The sequence below is a fragment of the Mercenaria mercenaria genome, chromosome 14 (assembly GCF_021730395.1).
Source record: "Mercenaria mercenaria strain notata chromosome 14, MADL_Memer_1, whole genome shotgun sequence".
Lineage (NCBI taxonomy): Eukaryota > Metazoa > Mollusca > Bivalvia > Venerida > Veneridae > Mercenaria > Mercenaria mercenaria.
The window spans coordinates 29,070,374-29,092,135 of record NC_069374.1 but is presented as its reverse complement, the minus strand read 5'-3'; the positions used below and the strand labels follow the sequence as shown (position 1 = coordinate 29,092,135).

General features: G+C 34.3%; 1 protein-coding gene across 1 annotated transcript; it reads right to left on the bottom strand.

Annotated features, from left to right (window-relative positions):
• Window positions 1-11,610: 11,610 nt before the first annotated feature.
• On the bottom strand, window positions 11,611-12,386 carry LOC123526720 (uncharacterized). Its single transcript, XM_045305968.2, has one exon. It carries the CDS (start codon window positions 12,344-12,346, stop codon window positions 11,831-11,833), a length of 516 nt encoding a protein of 171 aa, XP_045161903.2. The 5' UTR covers window positions 12,347-12,386; the 3' UTR covers window positions 11,611-11,830.
• Between the last annotated feature and the right edge of the window lie 9,376 nt (window positions 12,387-21,762).

Here is a 21,762-nt window from a genome sequence, read left to right as displayed (position 1 = left end):
ACTTCTGTACGAGTGTTAAAATAAACTGGACCTGGCATGACCCTTGCGCAACCAAAGTCTGACATTGAACATTTAGATAGGGATCTCATAAGAATCTGATGTTTACTCCCGATAATCAGTCTTACTGAGACAAACATAAAGTAACGGCCCAATGCATAATGCATAACAAAACTCGCGCAGTTTTTGATTTTAACGCTCATATCTGGCTACATGTTCACAAACAATTTCAATCTCAGCTGAGTTTAATAATGAAACTTTATTTGTTATTTATATCTAAATTGCATGTTTAAGATTACATAATTTAGTTAATTATTATTTCATGTGACTATTAAGAAAACACTAGAACTAAGCTGAAACCAAAATCTATTTTGTGAACATGAGGCCTGTACATCACATGTTAAAGACAAGTTGTACCGAACAAAAATGCTTAAATTACTCTTTCTGTCATCTTTTGTGCTAAATTCCAGATCAAGTCACGTCTTGCTAGAAACCAAAACTAACAAGGTGTGACGTCTGGATTGTGATATATTTGTTTGCCGACAATCGGCAAACATCAAACAAAAACCACTCGTAAGATGTACAGACGTTATATTTTGTACTTGTGAATAATTATATTTATACAGAACTGGTAACGTCAGTGATATATAATGTAGGGATAACGCTTTTTTTCGTGTTATAACATCTGCAGAATCCCGAGGGATTGGTTGGAACTCGAGCTCGTTAGTGCCCGTTAAGTTTTTTATGTAGATTTGTCTTAACATTTTCTGTTGTTACAGTTTTTTTCTAAAAGGCAATTCATTCAGCATATAGTTCATGTAATTCATTCTTAATTGAAAATATAATAGTTTTAGCTTTGATCTTTGATAAGGAGAATAATACATGTATACTTACGTGTTATATGTTTACACGATGATTTCCCCTGTTTAGTGATATATACAAATATTATTGGTTTGTTGATGGATGTTCCTCATGTACCTTTGCCCTATCATTTTTGTTTTTGTTCCTAAGACGTTTTTCATTTAGTATAATGTACATTTAATTCATTTGTAAACGAAATTATACCTGACTTGTTTTTGCAGTCTATGATACCAAAATTTTCCACGAAATTCACACCTTTATTTCGCTTGAGAGTCATCGTTCTAAAAATAACACACTCTTCATGCTCAATAATTAAATATCAGTAATGGATTCAGCTTTTCTCTTCGGAAACTCAAAATATAATTGAACTTACACGTTCATTTTCTTTTACTGCTACGATGCAAATTATCTGTTTATTTTTTATATCACTGCCAAACCTCTCAGCATTAAGCACATCTCATTTCAATAAGTCAATACTTTTAGAACAATGCTGCACCTATTAATCGCCTTTATTGTCCCAGTGTGTGTTAGTAGCTTTGACAGGTGTATAATTACTCATTACCTTAATAAAAGTTTGTTGTTATTTCTAACTCCAGTTTGAATTTCAAAAATAGGTCTTCTATACTGTAGAATACAACTCATAAATTAAAACGATAAAAGAATATATTGTTGACTTACTGTCGTTTTGTCTAAATTGGTATCTAAATCACATACCAAAGACGTAAACAAATGGTACTGGTAGCTTCCTCACTTGGCGCTCAGCATTAAGAGAATAGTGCTAGGACTGGTCAGCCCGGTGTCAGTATAATGTGACTGGGTGGGGTATCATGCGACGTGTCTACGGCGTGATATTCCAGTGAGGCAGCACTATAAAGTTGGGATTGTGTTCACCGCTACAAGTAGACACCGTCGTTTATATGACTGAAAAAATGTTGAAAAAGACGTTTAACCGAACACACACACACACACACGCATACATGTAAACGCAACCAATCGGGGATGTAAGCTATAAACCTACCAACTGGGAACTTCTTTATTACTGTAGCTACAGTTATCATATTTCTATCAACTCTTATTCTTATGATCTTAAAATTAGCCAAGGCTTTAGATTAAAGCTATCTTCAATTGTTAAGCAATGAGATTTTTCACATTCAGAGCGGGGAATTTTGTGTTTAAACCAACTGAGGTGAGTGTGTAACAAACCGGGTGTTTGTGTATAGACGAAATGTGGAATTGTGTGTTTCAACAAAACGGGGAGTTAGTGTAAAGACTAAATGAGGTACAAGTGTATAACTAACCGGGTACGTGTGTAAAGTTGAAACGAGGAACTAGCTATTAAAATGGTGAATGCGGAAGCTCCTGTTACATATCATATATATGAGAAAAGACAACCGAGGGACTTAATTTGATTTGATGGGTTTTACGCCATTTTAAACACTATTTCAGTTATGTCAGGTGGGCAGTTTACCCAACAATCGTTCCTGGAATACTAAAGCTGTCATCTTTCTTACATAAAGAGACCTGGTCGGTAGCAAGGATTGAACCCATGCCCCTTAATCAGTGAGTACTTACGAGTGATTTTAAGTCAGCGATTCTAACCACCCGAAAACAGAGGCGGTCAGACAATAGAGAAAGTTCTATATTCTGTATGTAGGTACATGTAGCACGTCAATCATTCGACATTCAATCAAAAATTGTCTATTTCAAATGTTAACATTAAAATAACTGTTTATGACAAGACATAGAACAATCGAAGAACAAACCAGACTCATGATGCAGAGACATAATAAAGCACAAAACAGTATCTGGTTTTATCAGTTGTGTGCTTAAATTACTTTCCATTGCCTACAGCAACTTTTGAACTTCGATATTATAAGATTCTTTTCACTATCAAATTTTTGATAAAATAACGTGATTTGAATCGAGAAATATACTATCAGGAACTAATAGGAACTGTCAAGGAATTGAATTTTCATTCCGGTTTTTAAATAGAATATAAATTACTACACAAATCTTTTACATATATGTAGTTCTTATACGTCATTTACACCACCCCGGGATGTAAGATGGACTTTTCAGCACCGGTAAAGATACCGGAAATCCCCGTCTGGTTTGCAAGAATAAGTAAATTTGTATGTTTTAGTTCCTTCTTTATGTTTTAACTAAAAAATTTAATTAGGCATTCACAAATCTCAGGGCGGGTACAGGATTTGGTGTAAGGGGTGCAAAACATTTGTAGCAGAACAACTAGGAGGGTCCGTGGGCATGTCCCCATCTCTCCCTCCCCACCCCATCCCCACCGGAACATTTTGAAAACAATAGATCCATCTGGTGCATTCTTGGCGTTCTGAGGTGCTTTTTTTTTGGTATTGAAAAAGGACAGGTTTTATGATAAAATCATCCCAAATAACATGCTACGAATAGTCCATGTTTTAATGACTCGTCAGACTTATTCTTGCTTAAGTATCTCGGAATGGAATTTCTAAGCCCGATTTCTGAGGATTTTTATGGGGAGGGGTTACTAAAGTTTATTAACGTAAAATAAAAAGCTTTATAGGAGCTCATGCAAATTTGTCGGACTTTTATTGTGCGAGCGTAGCGAGCATAAAAAAATGCATTGTTTTACCCAAACAAAAGACAAATTGCCTATGCTAGCATAGCGAGCGAGAAAAAATGCATATTTATATTTTCACCCAGAACAAATGATGAATTAACTATGCAAGCGTAGCGAGCGAGGAAAAATGCCCCAATCCCTGGATCCGCCCTTGAATCTGTGCTAAGCAGACAATTTATTTTTCCTTCAATTCTACTCGTTCAAAAGACAGAATAAACAGCCAAACATATAAGTGTGGTTCCTTTAAAAACCATTCGGATTAACGAAATCATGCATACAGCAAAAACACAGACAATTTATTTGGATAATCTCCTAATCGGCGTAATAGTCAGTATATTTTTTCAGTTGTTGTGTTCCTACATTTAAACTGTGTATTATTACATATACATTGTATACATTATCATGATTTAAACTATAGTACCGTTTGCTATTTAATAATGGTAAGTTTCAAAAAGTTAAGGCATTACAAAAATGACGTTCCCAGAGTAGGATATCAACTCATGATGACTCGGGCTTGAGACGAAAACAATAGTAGTAGGTAATTAATTTGAATAAGATAGAACTGACACTTGACTCTAAATCAGGCAGAATGACAGAAACTAAGCATTTATTTTTATTTGCGCTTTTCTCTCCGATAACAGGTTAACGAAAACTTGATTTTCTTAGAAAAAAGAATTTTGCGCTTATTTAAATGCAAAGTAAAATTTTAGGTTCGATATGCGGAAACAGGAAATAAAAATCGGGGAATCTTAATTCAAACTCCGCAATGACTCGCAGTCCCTGACTTTTGCATGAAAATCGTTATTTCTTGCCCGGGAAAATAGCAATCAATATTAAAAAAGACTTAAACAAAGTTTACAGCATTTCCAGTCATAGTTATTTTGTTTCCAAACTACTTTCCCATATATAGGTTTTGTTTTTATCTTTTTTTTTTAGAAAACCAGGCTTCAGTAAAACGTTGACTTTACATAGTTAATCTTTCAAAATTTGTGAAGGTCGTGTGTTCGAATCCCACACTCGGAAAGTCTTGTTCCAAATTTTGTGAGGATTTTTCCTTTAGATCTGAACATGATTTAATTGCAAACAAAAACTATCTGGAGTTTCGATCACGAAAATGTATATAAAGTAAAACATTACAAAGGTAGGAGAATGAAAACTGAAGCAACAGCTGAATTTACCGCAAAGTTTATCAGTACTCTTTCAAAACAAAGTACATGCAGAAACGGAATGCTCGTGTAAAAATCGTTCTGATCAAGGAAGATTAAAATGAAATCAGTCATAGGTATTTTAAATTCATGATATTGTTGTTTTAATCAAAACATTTATATCGTAAGTATTTTTATGATTATTATATATTTGTGTTTCCCTTAATGCTATTAATACCAGTAAATCATACGTATGCCACTGTCAAAACTAAAGATAAATATACTTGCACCCATAATAAATACTGTGTTAATGTGTCACCGAATAGGGAAATGTCTTATTTTGTGTCGGTCAGTTACATGAGTGAAGTATGAAATAACCATATATGTAACAACGAATAATATCGTTATGTATTTAAAGGCCTTATATTCAATAAAATCCTTCAATCGCAATAAAATTTTAGTACATGTATAATAAGTTGTGAATTCATACGATGCGTTACATATTGTATTTTCTAATACCTCGGGAACTCATCTGTAGAATACTGTGATTGTTTCTATTTCATCAGCACTGTCAGTCCAATCATCAATAATTTTCGTTCTTTATTTCCCCAAAATACCACAGAAAATGCTACCGCAATAAACGCACGGTGTGATATATCACTGGATGAACAAAACTGATAAGCAGGTGAGTGAGGTCGTTCCCACCCGTCCAACAAACAAAATTTCTTAAAAACGTTGTTTTGATCAAATTGAAACTTCTACGGACCTGACGTTGAAGAAAAATCATGTGCAGATGTAATTGTATGTCATATTCATACTTATTGTAGAATGATAGGAATGTCAATGACAGAAAAAAAACTCACTTTGGTTAATGAGCATATGCATTGTAAAAATTACCCTTGGTATGTCAGTAACGCACTGAGACTTTGAGCTTTCAAACTTTACACATCAATGTTTTTTTTTGTGTAACAACTTAATAACTTTTATATTGCTAAAAGCGACAGTTTATAAAGATAAGACGCTTATTAAAATATAGCAAATTTATGACATAAGTTTTAAAATAGTGTGCTTCAGGTTGCATAATCTGGGCACAATTTTTCTGTAGGATATATCTGTTCGTTATGTGAACATCAAATTTTATTTTATTTTATTTTTTTTTTGCATGAGAATTGTTTTGCTGTGATTCCCATGTGTTTAATTGATGTCTCACGGTTTCTATATTTTCTTGCCAAATGATCCTAAACCCGTGCAGCCGCAGCATTATCATTTTATTTGAACCGTCGTAAACTACAATTATTTCGGACATGTACAACAAACTTTATAGCCTATGCTTTGTTGAAACATTTTTCTATCATGAATTTCTAGACTTGGCGATCGCTAAACAAAAATCGCGCAAAAATAGCATGAAATTCCCGTGTAAGGTAAATGCACGAGTTAGCTATGATCTAGGCTTTAGAATTTCCAAGTGTTTAAACAGTTTTAAGAATGTATTGGAGTCAGATCCTTGTGTCATTTTCTTTGATGTGTAGTAGATAAAATCAATCAGATAATGTACTAATGTTATGATTAATGTGGTCTCTAAATTTGACAAATACTTAATAAAATAAAACTGTATTAAACTATTTCGGCTTTGTAGTATTTACTACTCTTCAACACACGTAGATAATTGCGTAACAAGTGACAGCTGCTTATACATGTATAAACATCGTAGGAGGTAATGACATAACAATGCTGTTTCAAATGCAGCACAGGTTTTTGAGAGGTATTAGTATCTTTTTTACTTTTGGGACATTTTTACATCATAGATTTCAACACATTGCGATTGCTGAAACAAAATCAGCGGGAAAATAGCATGAAATCCTGTGTTAAATAATTGCATAAGTTAGCTACTGTATGATATAGGTTTTATTATTTTCACGTGTTCTAAATCAGTATTTTAAACGTACTGGAGTCAGATCCTCATATGCATTTCTTTGATGTGTAGTAAATAATATCAATAAGTTAATGTACGAATGTTGTTGTTCTTTTTTTTACAAATAACGAAACTGTATTAAAATTCGCTGGCTTTACTGTTGAATTTACATAGGTAATTGCATTATGAGCTGAATATATGAACATCTTTGGAGGTAATACTACATTTATTTTTTCAAATGCAGCACGGTAATTCAAAAGGAATTAGAACATGTGTATATTTCAGCACCGCGCCTGAAGTTGAAAGTTTGTTAAATGCGATGAATATATATAGAATGTATATTTTGAGTAGTGTTCCTGTGTATTATAATATTCTCAATTTAACATTTGTATTGTCAAATCAAGTCATTAACTTAGCAATAAAAGCGCATAACACAATAAGCCGGAAATCATATGCGGTAACATAAATATATAATACTGTCTTGTGAACGTAAAAAGATATTTAATTGGTAATTGATGAATTAATCAACATAATCTTTTCACTCATAAGCTTATAATAACGAAAGCATTATGTTAAATTAGTGAAAATAATTTAAACCTTTGTGTGTATGTACTACGAGTTGTATACAGGTAAACTGGGAAACTGCAGTAAATGGCGGAAGATACACACCGTTGTAAAATTCTGATTGTGTGTGAGATATGTGTATGACCAGAACCGGCGTACCGGGGAATAAATTTCTATCGCTCAGAATCAGCTCAAATTTCGAGATATGACTAATTTGAAGGTCAGGAATAACGTGGTATTGTTAAAATGAACTGGGGAATTCCCCGGTTCGAGGCGTATCCCCAGTACGTTGGTGTGTATTCATACGAAATTACCCAGTTGGCAGCGTTTACAAACTCACACACACACACACACACACACACACACACACACACACACGCACGCACGCACGCACGCACGCACAATTTCTTATCTTTATCATGACATTGTACATGAAATACGACCTTGTATAACTCTTTGCAGATGGCATTAGCCTTTATGTAATAGTATAACAACCCGACACAGCCACAACACTTCTCAAGTCTGATATCCAGACAATCTCGCCCTGGACCGAAAAATGGTTAGTGACATTCAATCAGTCAAAATCTGAATCTCTTCTTGTAACTAGAAAACGTAACCCCCTGCAACATCCGCCTCTACAAATGTTCAACCAACAAATACCTATGGTACTTGAACATAAGCACCTCGGCATTTTTCTATCTAGTGAGTGTACATGACACAAACATATCGACAACATCACAGACAAGACATGGAAACGGGTTAATATCATACATGCGCAAATTAAAGTACTCTTTAGACCGTAAATCCCTAGAAATTATCTACACGTTATTCATTCGACCGATATCAGAGTATGCTCACGTTGTTTGGAGTAATTGTGCTCAGTACGAATTCGAACAACTTCACAAAATACAAACGAGTTTGCACGCATTGCCTCTGGAGCAACAAAGCTCATTTCACTGGAAAATCTACACCTGGAAATCAACTGGGAACCTCTATCGGACAGAAGTGATAAACATAAACTTGTTGTTTTTTTTTATAAAATGTAGGCAAATCAAACACTTGATTATCTTCCATCTTTAATTCCTGAATCTGGCAACTCATGATATCCACTGAGCAATTCTGACGACATACATAATACATGTATATATGCGAAATTAGCTTTATATTTTTGACCTTCAGTCATTCGTGACTGGAACCAACTACCATTAGATGTCCGCAATTGCTCAACGTTGTCAGCCTTTAAAACTCGAATAAACAAAAACACAACAAAAACACCACTGTAATAGAAAACTCCAAATTCTTCACACACCACTTCGCACTAAATGCAGTTCTCTCAACCCACACCTGTTTATGAAAAATATTTCTCCCTCTCCTTTATGCATGTGTGGAAAAAACTGAATCAAACGTTCATTTCTTTTTTGAATGTAGATTATACACTGCCTCTCGCAATGTCTTTCTATATAATCTACAAAACTATGAGGTTGACCTCAACACAGTGCTCTTTTGAAACCAATCCCTTTCCGACCAGGACAATGCTATAATATTCGTGCATGTTCAGAGTTACATATCTGAGGGTAAGAGATTTTCATGATACATTTCTTTTTTGCACAAAAAGGTTTCAAATGCATTAGACTGCGCCAAGTTTTTAATGAATCGTTTCTTTTTACACTGCACGATCTCATGTTGCGTTAAACGTCTTCACATTGGACTGCATGGCATTAAGCTTTTATACGCCGCTCTGAATTACACAAAGCGATTTTCAATATGCACTCATTCCAGCAAAAAACAACTGCTGTTCTTGTCACTTTTCGGGGGTGTTTTATCAGGAGAGAAAACGAGTGTTAACAGAGAGATTCTCGTGCTCACTTGCTGTTAAAACACCTTTTATATATGCGCGTTCCATGGCAAAGCGTAAACGTATTAAGGCCCCAAAACGGATAATTCAAAAGGAAATGAAGTCAGCGTGAAAAAACAACTCAGATACTCCCGCGCATTTCATGGAAATTTAATGACGTTGAGGATAAGTATTCATTTATTAGTTTTTCCCCGCGTTTTATGCTAGAATAGCGTTAGCGCATGTTAATTTCGTGTTATAACATCTTCAGAATCCCTCGGGATACGTTGGTGCCCGAGCCCGTAAACCAATCCCTCGGGATTCTGCAGATGTTAAAACACGAAAACACATGTGTTATCCCTACATTAGACAGCGTCAAGTTCTTATAGATCTAAATAATTTCATTTTACACTACACGTTCTCATGTTGATTTAAACGGAGTTCACTTTGAGCTGCATAGTATCATGTTTTGTTGGATGATTTCATATATCGGTGCATCGCAAGTTTTTATGCCCCCGAAGGGAGGCATATTAGTTTTCAACCGTCCATCCGTTCGTTAGTTCGTCACAACGTTAACGTTTTGCATGAAGGCACTTTACTTGCGAACCACTGCACCCAGGACCTTCAAACTTCACATGCTGATAGTACTTATTGAGTACACAACCCCTAGTGACTTCGGAGTCACCAGGTCAAAGGTCAAGGTCACAGGGGGGCGCATATTAGTTTTCACCTGTCCATCGTTCGTTAGTTCGTCCGTCACAACGTTAACGTTTTGCATGAAGGCACTTTACTTATGAACCACTGCATCCAGGACCTTCAAACTTTACATGCTAATAGTACTTATTGAGTACACGACTCCTACTGACATTGGGGTCACCAGGTCAAAGGTAAAGGTCACAGGAGCCAGTATTAACTTTTTGCATTAAGGCATTTTACTCACGAACCACTGCACCCAGGACCTTCAAACTTCACATGCTGATAGTACTTATTGAGTACACGACCCCTACTGACTTCGGAGTCACCAGGTCAAAGGTCAAGGTCACAGGAGCGGGGGGCGCATATTAGTTTTCACCTGTCCATCCGTTCGTTAGTTTGTTCGTCACAACGTTAACGTTTTGCATGAAGGCACTTTACTCACGAACCACTATACCCAGGACCTTCAAACTTCACATGCTAATAGTACGTATTGAGTACACGAATCCTACTGACTTAAGGGTCACCAGGTCAAAGGTCTAGGTCACAGGAGCCAATTTTAACTTTTTTTGCATTAAGTCACTTTACTCACGAACCACTGCAGCCAGGACCTTCAAACTTCACATGCTGATAGTACTTATTGAGTACACGACTCCTATTTGGGGTCACCATATCAAAGGTCAAGGTCACAGGGGCCAATGTTAACTTTTTGCATGAAGGCACTTTACTCGCGAACCACTGTATCCAGGACCTTTAAACTTCACATGCTGATAGTACTTATTGAATACACGATCCCTATTGACTTTGGGGTCACCAGGTCAAAGGTCAAGGTCACCAGGTCAAAGGACAAGGCACTGCGGGGCATTTGTCACCATTAGTGACAGCTCTTGTTCAATGCATCGTTTCATGTTTCAATGGGCGGCATGAAGTTTTGTATTAAATGGTTTCAAAATACAATGCGTTGAATGCAAATATATTGAACGGGATTGAGTTTTAGACTAGACGGCCTTGACATGCATTGTACTGTCTGACTTGTTAATGGATGGATTGTATATTTACTAATTTTGACGGTAACCGCTGCCCATAAATATGACATTTATTTAGTTTTCCAATGTTGGACAGAAGTTGCCCAGGGTATGCGACAATATTTCTCCAAGGTATTCTAGAAGTTCAACTGGGTTTGCGACAAATTACAGAAGATCTCGAGGGTAGATGATATAATATCCAGGCTTTACTTTTATCGACTCGTTCCCAGGACACACGAAGGATTCAATTCGTTTTCAATTCAATTCGTTTATTTACAAATTGACACGAGTCCCACAATGCGTGGGCAGCATCAGCAATATACATGTACATACACAATTGTTTATATATAACATACACATACATAAACATTTGTCAGATCTAGAGCATATTAGTACCACGAAATCAAAAATTGATTAGACCTGCTACAGGCCATACTAAAATAGTTGCCTGAGATATGGAAAGACAAAGAGAAATTCAGTGAATATTAACAACCAACTTAGTAAATGACTAATTCTGATGATGCGAGTTATGATCCTTTTACAAAATATACTTAGATTTTTCAGTAGTTCAGTAAATTGCTTGATGTGATTAAGTTAATAAAATAAATTTGAACATACTTGGTCTTGTTCTTGTATCGAATTCTATCGTCATCAAATAATGGAATTCAAAACCATGTCAGTTTACACAGCTAATTACAAAGTAGTTTTAAACGTGTTTTAAATTTCAGCAACCCTCCTTTAGCGTAACATCGAGTCCAATTGAATAAAGAAATAATGTATTCGTTTTTTGTTGTGCTTGTATACATTTTTGCAGTTTTCATAACGGAAATAGATAGACAGGATAATGTGTGAACTTTCTCAATATTTGATTTATGTGAATTTTAATGAATGGTCGTAAAATATATAAATTACAATTATAGTACATGTATTTACAAAAATACGAAAAAAAAAACAACAAAAAAAAAACAAAAAAAACAAAAAAAAAACGTTTAAGCTGGTATAATCCTTTTATGAACTTTACATAGCTATATGAACAAGTAGTAACGCATGCCATCAACACATTCTCAGATGCTTCTCTGAATATAGAAGCTACAAGTCAAATGTTTCATGTTGTAGAATAACTATATAAATGCACAAGATTTCAAACCTTCCTCGTCGTTCAAAACAGGTATAAGTAACAATGTTTCAGTGTGAACCCTTGGACACGTTCGGCTTGACCCACATGTCTTTATGCTTTTTATGTACGTATGACAAAAGTCCGGAACGAAATCTTAGGTCCATAAATCCGTATAAGATCGGATTTACAACACAATTAATGAAATATAAACGCAGGAAAAAGAAAAATACCACTTTTGTTGAGTTTGACATTTCATTTAGAATACTGGGAGGCTGTGCCACCAGACTTATGAGAATAACATAAACCACCATGGTAACTACGAACACTGACGTCAGCACCAACATTATAATTGTTTTCCGCTTCCGGTACAATCCTGGCTGTATAACATGTTTAAGTCTGGTGTTTTCTGGATGGATTCCTTTTAAATGGTCAGAATTGTTATGTTTTGCATCTGTATCATCAGACGATTCCATGTTAGTTTGTACTGTTGCACTGCAGGGTTCTGCAGACGAATCATCTGTTTCTTCATGTATATCCGACGTCGAATTAACTGAAGTTACTGTTGTTGAAGCTGTTGAAGACATTGAGTATTTCTCAACCGTTTGTGCTTCTATCAACTTGTGACCGAATAATTTACGCGCTGTCAAAAAGTTCAAAGTCCCGGCAACAAATATCACAGAACCTACCGGAAGATAGACGCTTCCAATGTAAACCAGAGGATAAATAGTTTCTGCGTGTTTTCCAAATGTTTCGCAAACAGAGACGGAAACGTTCCATCCATTGTATTCGTGAATGTATTCCTGTATGCCCCAAAAGAAAAGGACACCAACAGACACAAGTAAGGACAAAATTAATACACAACAACTTAATTTCAAAGCATGGGCAGGCTGAATTTGCCACTTGAGAGGTCGACATATTTTCCGGTATCTGTCAATTGCTAACACGAGCAGAATGGACGCTGAGCCCCATACAGTGAAAACATTGAAGTAAGATTTAACTTTACAAATCCATTCGTATTTGTAATCATACCTGTGAAAATATTTCTCCAGGAAGTGTTGTACAGCAACTTATGAAGTCCAAAGCAGCCATTGATAACACGAAGTAACGAAAATTAGTACGCTTATACCGAAAGGAATACACTATCAGAATTAAAATGTTTCCAAAGAATCCGAAAAATTGTTCCACCCAAATGAGAATAGTCACCGGAAGTACAGCATGCTTCATGTTTTTGTTCAGCTCTTCTCTCATACCGGATGTAATTAGTTGTTCGTTATTCATGCTTAGAATGTATGTACATTTTTTTTCTACTTTTTATCGAACTGAAAGCTGCCACGCTTATTCTTATTACATATGAACAGAATAAGAATAAGACTCTCTCCTTTACTCCAGCAAAATGACTCGTGATGAGTAATGTAATCCACCTCCGTTCAAAAGCCCTCTAATATTATACAAGGACGAGCAGCTGGGTTTTACGACTATTTGTGCATATATCAAAATGTCATTAAAATAAAATGCACGAATCCGGATACATATATTCCGGTTAGATTTTTCAATAGATAAGCATGCGCGGATCCAGAGGGGGTCCGGACCCCCTTTGAAAATCCTAAAACAAAGGATAGAAGAGAAGAAGGAAAGAAAATGGTTTTTCGAAAAGGCAACATTAGGACCGCGTTCAAATTGTATGTGGCTGCTGCTACATACGATCCCAACGTAATTCATATTTATGTCTATTATCTAAAAGAAACAAAGAATTTTACCTTCATGAAAACTTAATTTTATTATTTGTCCCAATTTTAACAAGTGAGCTCATAAAAATGTGTAAATAAGGGGTATATTGTTTATAAAATTGCAGTGGAAAAGGAGGTCTTAAATGCTCCTAAAATGTCTCAGAATGCGGGAAATGAAGCGCTGAATTTCAAAATTTTCCGTGGGGCCATGTCCCCAAACCCCTCTACCTGGTCGGCAACTTTTCTATTTCAGCCTATTGTTGACAACCGTGTACTTTTATACGGCTAACATCCACAATAAACACATCAAATTCTTTAGTGTATCATGTGTATAAAAACACATGTTTGTAATAATAAGGGTTCGGTCGGACCTCCTTCCCCACCCCATCCTGAGAAAATTGGCTGGACCTGCACATGCTAAGTCTTTACCGTTTAAATGCGTTCATGTGTCACCGTGTGTTTTCTTATAAAGATTTTCTTTAATATTATGAGATAAATGTTTGCAAATTGTATAATTTACAACCATGAATTACGATATATAGAGGATATTTGTTTGTTTCAGTGAAATATCAATTTTATTTCACGAGTGAGCATCAAAAACTGATATTTTCGAGAGTGGCGTAGCCACGAGTGAAAATGACTTTTTTGGTGCTCACGAGTGAAATAAAATTGATATTTCACTGGCACAAACAAATTTTCTTTTTATTTCATGTGTAAATCTCTACTTTTGTTGCGTAATTTATAAAATGTCGAAAATCGCGGGAAATGTCAGCAGAAAGCATAACAAAAATGACGTCATTTTAACGACGTCATGGTCATTATGGTACCCGGTATTCATAACGCTCAATATACAATTTGACTTCAATCGCGAGGGAGGACCGGGATTAGTTCGGCGAAAACAGTGAAAAATAAAAATGATAATTTGTAGCGTAGTCGCCGTAAAAATTAAAGTCAAGAACCAGTCTATAGTTTCTATAATTTTATTGCATGTGTTTTCTATATATTTCTTCAAGATTTACGACAAAGATTAACCAAGTTTCGATATAACAATTTTGACATACAACATCTTTCGTGCCACGGACCGCTCTGCCTTGAGAGCTGGATTTCTGGCCTTATATACTATCTGGCCAGCTCCTCATTACGAGCTAATTTTTCCATGATTAATGCATATATGCAAAAAATGTCAATCATCCTGTCTAAAGTTACTATTATTAGAAATTATTTTATATAACTGATCTTCTGTGACCATAAAAGACACCTGTGCATACGTGAATTACTAGTGAATCCGCATTCCGAACATTTTTCTCGGTATTTTAATTAATTAGTTTATCTTTTCTTTCTCCCGCCTGTCAAAATATATGATAGCGTGTCTTTCATGGTCCTTTAATTAGTAATCATGACAGTTGACAACTGTGGGTCATACATCTGCATGCTTTCTGCGCATTTAAAATAAAAACAACAAAATTATAAGAATAATCTAAAATTTTGTTACACCTTCCTTACTTATTCTTTTTCAAACGGAAAACGGTCCCTGCGTGGTGAACAGGCCATAATTGAATTAAAATCATAATAAAAAAAATATAAAACAACAAAATTACAAGAGAATCGTAATTTTGTTACAAATCTACTGTTTCAAAACTGTGGATTATCACTTTTATTTCACTAAGAAAACTCTATAATTCACTGGAAAACATAAAATAAATCGGGATTGAAGATGGTTTTTATAAACAACTGAGTGTTTATTTAATATCTTTTCCTGTAATAATCACCATAAATTTGAATTACAAAGCTTTACAGGTAACAAATATTTATAGGAGCATAGAACGCAACAAAATGCATTGCCGTAGCAAGCGACTAAATTGTACCGAGGCAAATATAGATAAATTTTCCGTCTTAAACAGAAAAAATAGTCATCCTACATTTCAACAAAACGTTAATTTTGGAACGCTATTTTTCCTTTAGACGTGTAACGTTTCTTGTAGCATTGAAATACATTATTAACGTACTTTTCAATAGGCGATTTAATGAAGTTTCCGACTGATTAGTCAAAAGTAAAATCATAACACTTGTTATGACATGATGGAAAACCATATCAAGACCAATGTTTTCGCATCAGAATTATGAAATAAATACACACGCACGTACGCACGCGCACACACACACACACACACGCGGTTTGTAGCGCTGCCAACTGGGTAATTTCGTATGAATACACACCATCGTACTGGCGATACGCCATTCCCCAGTTCATTTTAACAATACCACGTTATTCCTGACCTTCAAATTAGTCATCTCTCGAAATTTGAGCTTATTCTGAGCGATAGAAATTTATTCCCCGGTACGCCGGTTCTAGTCATACACATATCTCACACACAATCAGAAGTGTATATCTTTCGCCATTTACTGCAGTTCCCCAGTTTACCTGTATACAACTCGTAGTACATACACACAAAGGTTTAAATTATATTCACTAATTTAACATATGTTTTCATCATTATAAGCTCATGAGTGAAAAGATTATGTTGATTAATTCATCAATTACCAATTAAATATCTTTTTACGTTCATAAGACAGTATTATATATTTATGTTACCGCATATCTTTTCTGGCTTATTGTGTTATGCGTTTTATTTTTATATTAATGACTTGATTTGACAATATTAATGTTAAACTGAGAATATTATAATATACAGGAACACTTTAGTTTTGCTTGTTAGATAGATGATAGAATAACAAAATGATATTAAAACCTCATAAACTTCTTGTCTTAATACAATTCGCCGACCATCTTTTTTTTAAAGATATTTCTTGTTAGCTTTGTATCGGGAAATATGCGGAACGACTTTAGGAGCGCATTATTCTTCCGCTAAAGAACGAGTGCATATTTCCCGATGTAAAGATAATAACCTTTTTATTACATACCTGTCTAGTCTATAAGTATTAATGTATTGTAAATATGTAAATTTGTTCAATAGCCTTAATAACATTGATAATACAGTTACTGAACTAAATTAAAGAATAAATGCAACGACGCACATTAAATTACGTCACGCACCCGATATGAAATTCAGGCGTCAGTATATGGAAAATATTGACGTTTCCGGTACAATTATGATTTAACGGGTAATAGAAATAAGTATTTAGTAAAACTGTTTTTTCAAAGTTTCTTACGTTTTGATATTGCCGATATTGCTTGTGTTTTATACCCTTCGAACATATATCACATGATTTCTCTAAGCATATGCAAATATGAGCCGTGCCATGAGAAAACCAACATAGTGGCTTTGCGACCAGCATGGATCCAGACCAGCCTGCGCATCCGCGCAGTCTGGTCAGGATCCATGCTGTTCGCTAACAGTTTCTCCAATTCCAATAGGCTTTAAAAGCGAACAGCGTGGAGCCTGACCAGACTGCGCGGATGCGCAGGCTGGTCTGGATCCATGCTGGTCGCAAACCCACTATGTTGATTTTCTCATGGCACGGCTCATATATGTACCACAAGTTAAAACAAAATAGTTGAATATAATTATACATTTACATACACATTCATATGAAAATAATTATGTAAGTGTAGATTTCCCTGGTTTTCAATTTGCTTGCGATCTATGCTTCCGAATGATATTTGTAAAATTTTATCATAAGAATACATCAGTGATGGATTGAACGACTTCTTTTCAGAAACCGACTGAATGATAAACATTCGTATTTTGCCAGTATCAAGCATCTAACTCAGGGTTTAACGATGAAAAGTTACCAAATTTATCCTTAAATGAAAGTCACTACACGTAAATGTAACATATAGAAACATTTGCATCCCCGCCCCCTCAAAATACTACATATTGCATTCAACTTGAATTGTCAGATGTGTGCTAACTATTTCGCAATATTGTCATACCATTAGCGTGTTAAAATGAATATTTGAATCCAAAAATGTATTTATGATATAGTTCCTATATAAAAGTTTCACTTATGTAGCCATGATTTGATAAGAAATCGGACTTTCAATATCGCTAAGTCAATTAAAAAGAGGTCCAAGGAACAATTATACACTAAACGTTTTGGTCAATATGGAACCTTCTCTAATTACAAAAAAATCGCCTTTAAGCCACATAATGCAAAAATGCCCCATGGAGTGGTCGGCTAAGGAGAAATCCACATGGTTCGACGAAACGACTTTTCATTAGACGTTAACAGCTCGCAAATCTCCGCTTCCCCGCGGTAGTTTGCCGCCTTACATCCATTTGATTTGTAGCAAACATAAGCACAGTGATAAGCGGTTTTCGTTCCTCTTGTAGCTTGAATAGATGCTTCAGTGCAAACTATGTTCTCGTTTATTTCATAATCTGCAAAAGCAAATTAAAATGTAGTTGTACAAACATTCTTTACGGTAACAAATATCATTGCTTTGCGTTAAAAGATATCTTTAAATATAATTTTTCATATTTAACTTACATTGAGCTGCATTGAATCCAAACACTTGAACCTCGCAAAGTGTCAAATGCGCCACCACAGACGGAAGCCTACTTATCCGAACCCACTGTCCGACGACAGACTGCTTCAGTTGAAATGTGAATATACTTCCTAAGATTCCTTTCTGAAAACCGTGCATTTTGTAGTTCTGTCTTCCCTTGCCAATGTATAGCTCAATATCTCGCAGCCTTGAACCTGCAGTTTGGAAAGGTTTTGTTTAGATTTAACAAGCATTTAACATGCTTTCAAGACTTGAAATCATTTCTTCGAAAACATCATGATGTATCTAGTAAATACTATGAACATGAAATATACTTGGACATTTGTTGGACTGATATGACGTACAGTAATTGGAGTGTTTTGGGAAATCACTCATTTTGTATCATTTTGTAAGCAGGAAATGATTTTACTATGTATGTTATTTTCTATGCAGGAAATGATTCTTCTATATATGTTATTTTGTATGCAGGAAATGATTTTACTATGTATGTTATTTTGTATGCAAGAAAATATTCTACTATGTATGTTATTTTGTATGCAAGAAATGATTCTACTATGTATGTTATTTTGTATGCAGGAAATGATTCTACTATGTATGTTATGCAGGAAATGATTCTACTATGTATGTTATTTTGTATGCAAGAAAATATTCTACTATGTATGTTATTTTGTATGCAAGAAATGATTCTACTATGTATGTTATTTTGTATGCAGGAAATGATTCTACTATGTATGTTATGCAGGAAATGATTCTACTATGTATGTTATTTTGTATGCAGGAAATGATTCTACTATGTATGTTATTTTGTATGCAGGAAATGATTCTTCTATATATGTTATTTTGTATGCAGGAAATGATTTTACTATGTATGTTATTTTGTATGCAGGAAATGATTCTACTATGTATGTTATGCAGGAAATGATTCTACTATGTATGTTATTTTGTATGCAGGAAATGATTCTACTATGTATGTTATTTTGTATGCAAGAAATGATTCTACTATGTATGTTATTTTGTATGCAGGAAATGATTCTACTATGTATGTTATGCAGGAAATGATTCTACTATGTATGTTTTTTTGTATGCAGGAAATGATTCTACTATGTATGTTATTTTGTATGCAAGAAATGATTCTACTATGTATGTTATTTTGTATGCAGGAAATGATTCTACTATGTATGTTATGCAGGAAATGATTCTACTATGTATGTTATTTTGTATGCAGGAAATGATTCTACTATGTATGTTATGCAGGAAACGATTCTACTATGTATGTTATGCAGAAAATGATTCTACTATGTATGCTATTTTGTACGCAGGAAATGATTTTACTATATATGTTATTTTGTAGGCAGGAAATGAATCTACTATATATGTTTTTATGTACTCAGGGAAATAATTCTACTATGTATGTTATTTTGTAGGCAGGAAATAATTCTACTATATATGTTATTTTGTATACAGGAAATGATTCTATTATGTATGTTATTTTGTAGGCAGGAAATGAGTCTACTTTGATTGCTATTTTGTATGCATTTTATACACGTCCAAAGATTTAGTCTTATTTACCGAGGATTATTATCTTAAGCTTCTTTGACGTTTTACAATTTCTTCAGATCCTATAAAGGTAAATAAACACAGTTTGTTAAGTATGTGTAGCCTATATACAATTACAACACCAAGCGAAATAACATACCGCAGCAATCTATTCGGCTATATATCGTTACATGGTCATTAAAGTATGAGCTGCCCAAATCAACCTCCCAGTATACATTGGCGCGTTCGGATGGGTGTGCACATGTGCTATAGTGTACCACAATTTGTGAAAGATTCCCATCCACAGCCCTGTCAGCGATAGCACCTCTTATGACATCTGACTGATATGATTTTTTACCTAGAGCAAGGTTTCCTAAGTCAAAAAGAAAAAAAATTGAATAAATTTATCAAATACTTAGTACTACATTTTATTTGAAAATGGGATTGTTCTTACTGAAGCTATGGCCTACATTGAAAAATAACATAACGTTTGCGAAAGAAATTCGCATCAACATAGTGTACATTTTTATACTTTTCAGGAGATGTGTCCGTAAAATTTTAAGCCAATTGGTCATTTGAGTTTAAAAAATAAACAACTTTTTTGTCTTGGGCAGACGTGATCTTACACAAAATTGCCTTCATAAAAAAACATTAAGAAAACTAAGCAAAGCGTTAAAAGATACAAGAACTTAGGAAAACACGAATTGGAACTTTTAAATTACTGAAGAAAAAAGTTTTAATTGACTTTTCTTCAAAATAGCTCAGTCATCCATTTGTTTTGATAGGTCATGATACACGTTAAAATGTTGTGTATGATTTCCAGTGAAATGAATGACAAAATGATCAAATATAAATATGTTTCAGTTAAATGAATATTTATATTAACCAAGAGTGATATCTTCTTCAAAACGAATATTCATATTCTTCATATGATACTCTGAGATTTGATCAAAGAATTTGTTTAGTAAATTTTCAATAAACTTTAAAACACAATAGAATTAATAGCGGAGAATTTTGTATACAAAGTGATCGCTTTGAAAACGTCCATGACTAGGGCCGCACATCATACCTCTTACTTAAAATGGTACAAACGTAAGACGTCTTTATTTGTTAGTTTTAAATTTATTGCTTCAGTTTAGGTATTTATTGAATGACCGTCTTACAAGCATAGCTCGAGTCACGAACCAAAACGTTATAACTACGCACGATAAATTTTCCCGCTTCTAATATGTATAATTGTCAGAAAAGAAAACAACATGTTTTGAATTTCAATCTGACCGGAATAAAATCAAAAGATATTAAAATGTGCGAAATGATTTTTTAACTATCGAACTAAATAATGTGTAAATCATTAATATCACAAATTGCTCCATTCAACTTTTACTTTTGATAATTATCATATTTTTATTTTACAGTTAAAATGCCTATTAAATACACAGATTGCCGACCGGCGTGGCGTCGAATACCTCATTTGTTTACTTTCGTAACTGTTCAGGATATACAAAGGACAGTAATACTTCATGGAAAAATCACTAAAGTAGCATTAATAAATGTTATACTAAATTGACGCTCTTTTTAACATTCTGTAATTCAACTATTTTAGTTTTTTTAAATTAAAATGCACATTTACTTTTGACATTTTCATTTAACTAACAATAAAATAGCATCTTACCTAATTTATGTAGCTCGATTGTACCAAACAATAATGAAACAATGATAAAAACCAATTCATTATAACGAAATTGAATGCCCATCATCGCACAATAATCTCGTCTAAATCTTGAAAGATTTGAAGATGGTGTCTTGAACAGTCCTGAACTTTCTGTGACAAAGCCTGTTCTAGATGCGTGTGTAATTTATTGAAAGCTATTCATAATTCTTATAAAATCTAATAAGCGAAATTGCATATTGCAATATAATAACAATCTGTAAATAAAACATTATCAATGAAAATAAATGGTATAATAATATCGGGGGAAATAGTTCAGTTTTATTATGCAAAATGATATATGCAAAGTAATAGTAGTACATCAGTATGATAAATGACGTTTACTAATAGAAAAAGAAAATTAAATTTTGTTAAAATTTCCAATCTAATTTGTTTTTGCTTTATTTTTATGATAAGGTAATACAGAGTGGTGTTAATTATGTTAAGAGTCTAGAGTTACTGTTACGTTTATGCTATTCTACTTGGATCACTGTTTTAAACCACCAGTTCCCACATTGTCTCAAAGTTAACATTTCTTCTTGGTTTACGGCATGTTTG

What these genes read in the sequence shown, in the direction of transcription:
- LOC123526720 (XM_045305968.2), bottom strand. Translation starts at nt 12,346, where the DNA reads ATGTCTTCAACAGCTTCAACAACAGTAACTTCAGTTAATTCGACGTCG.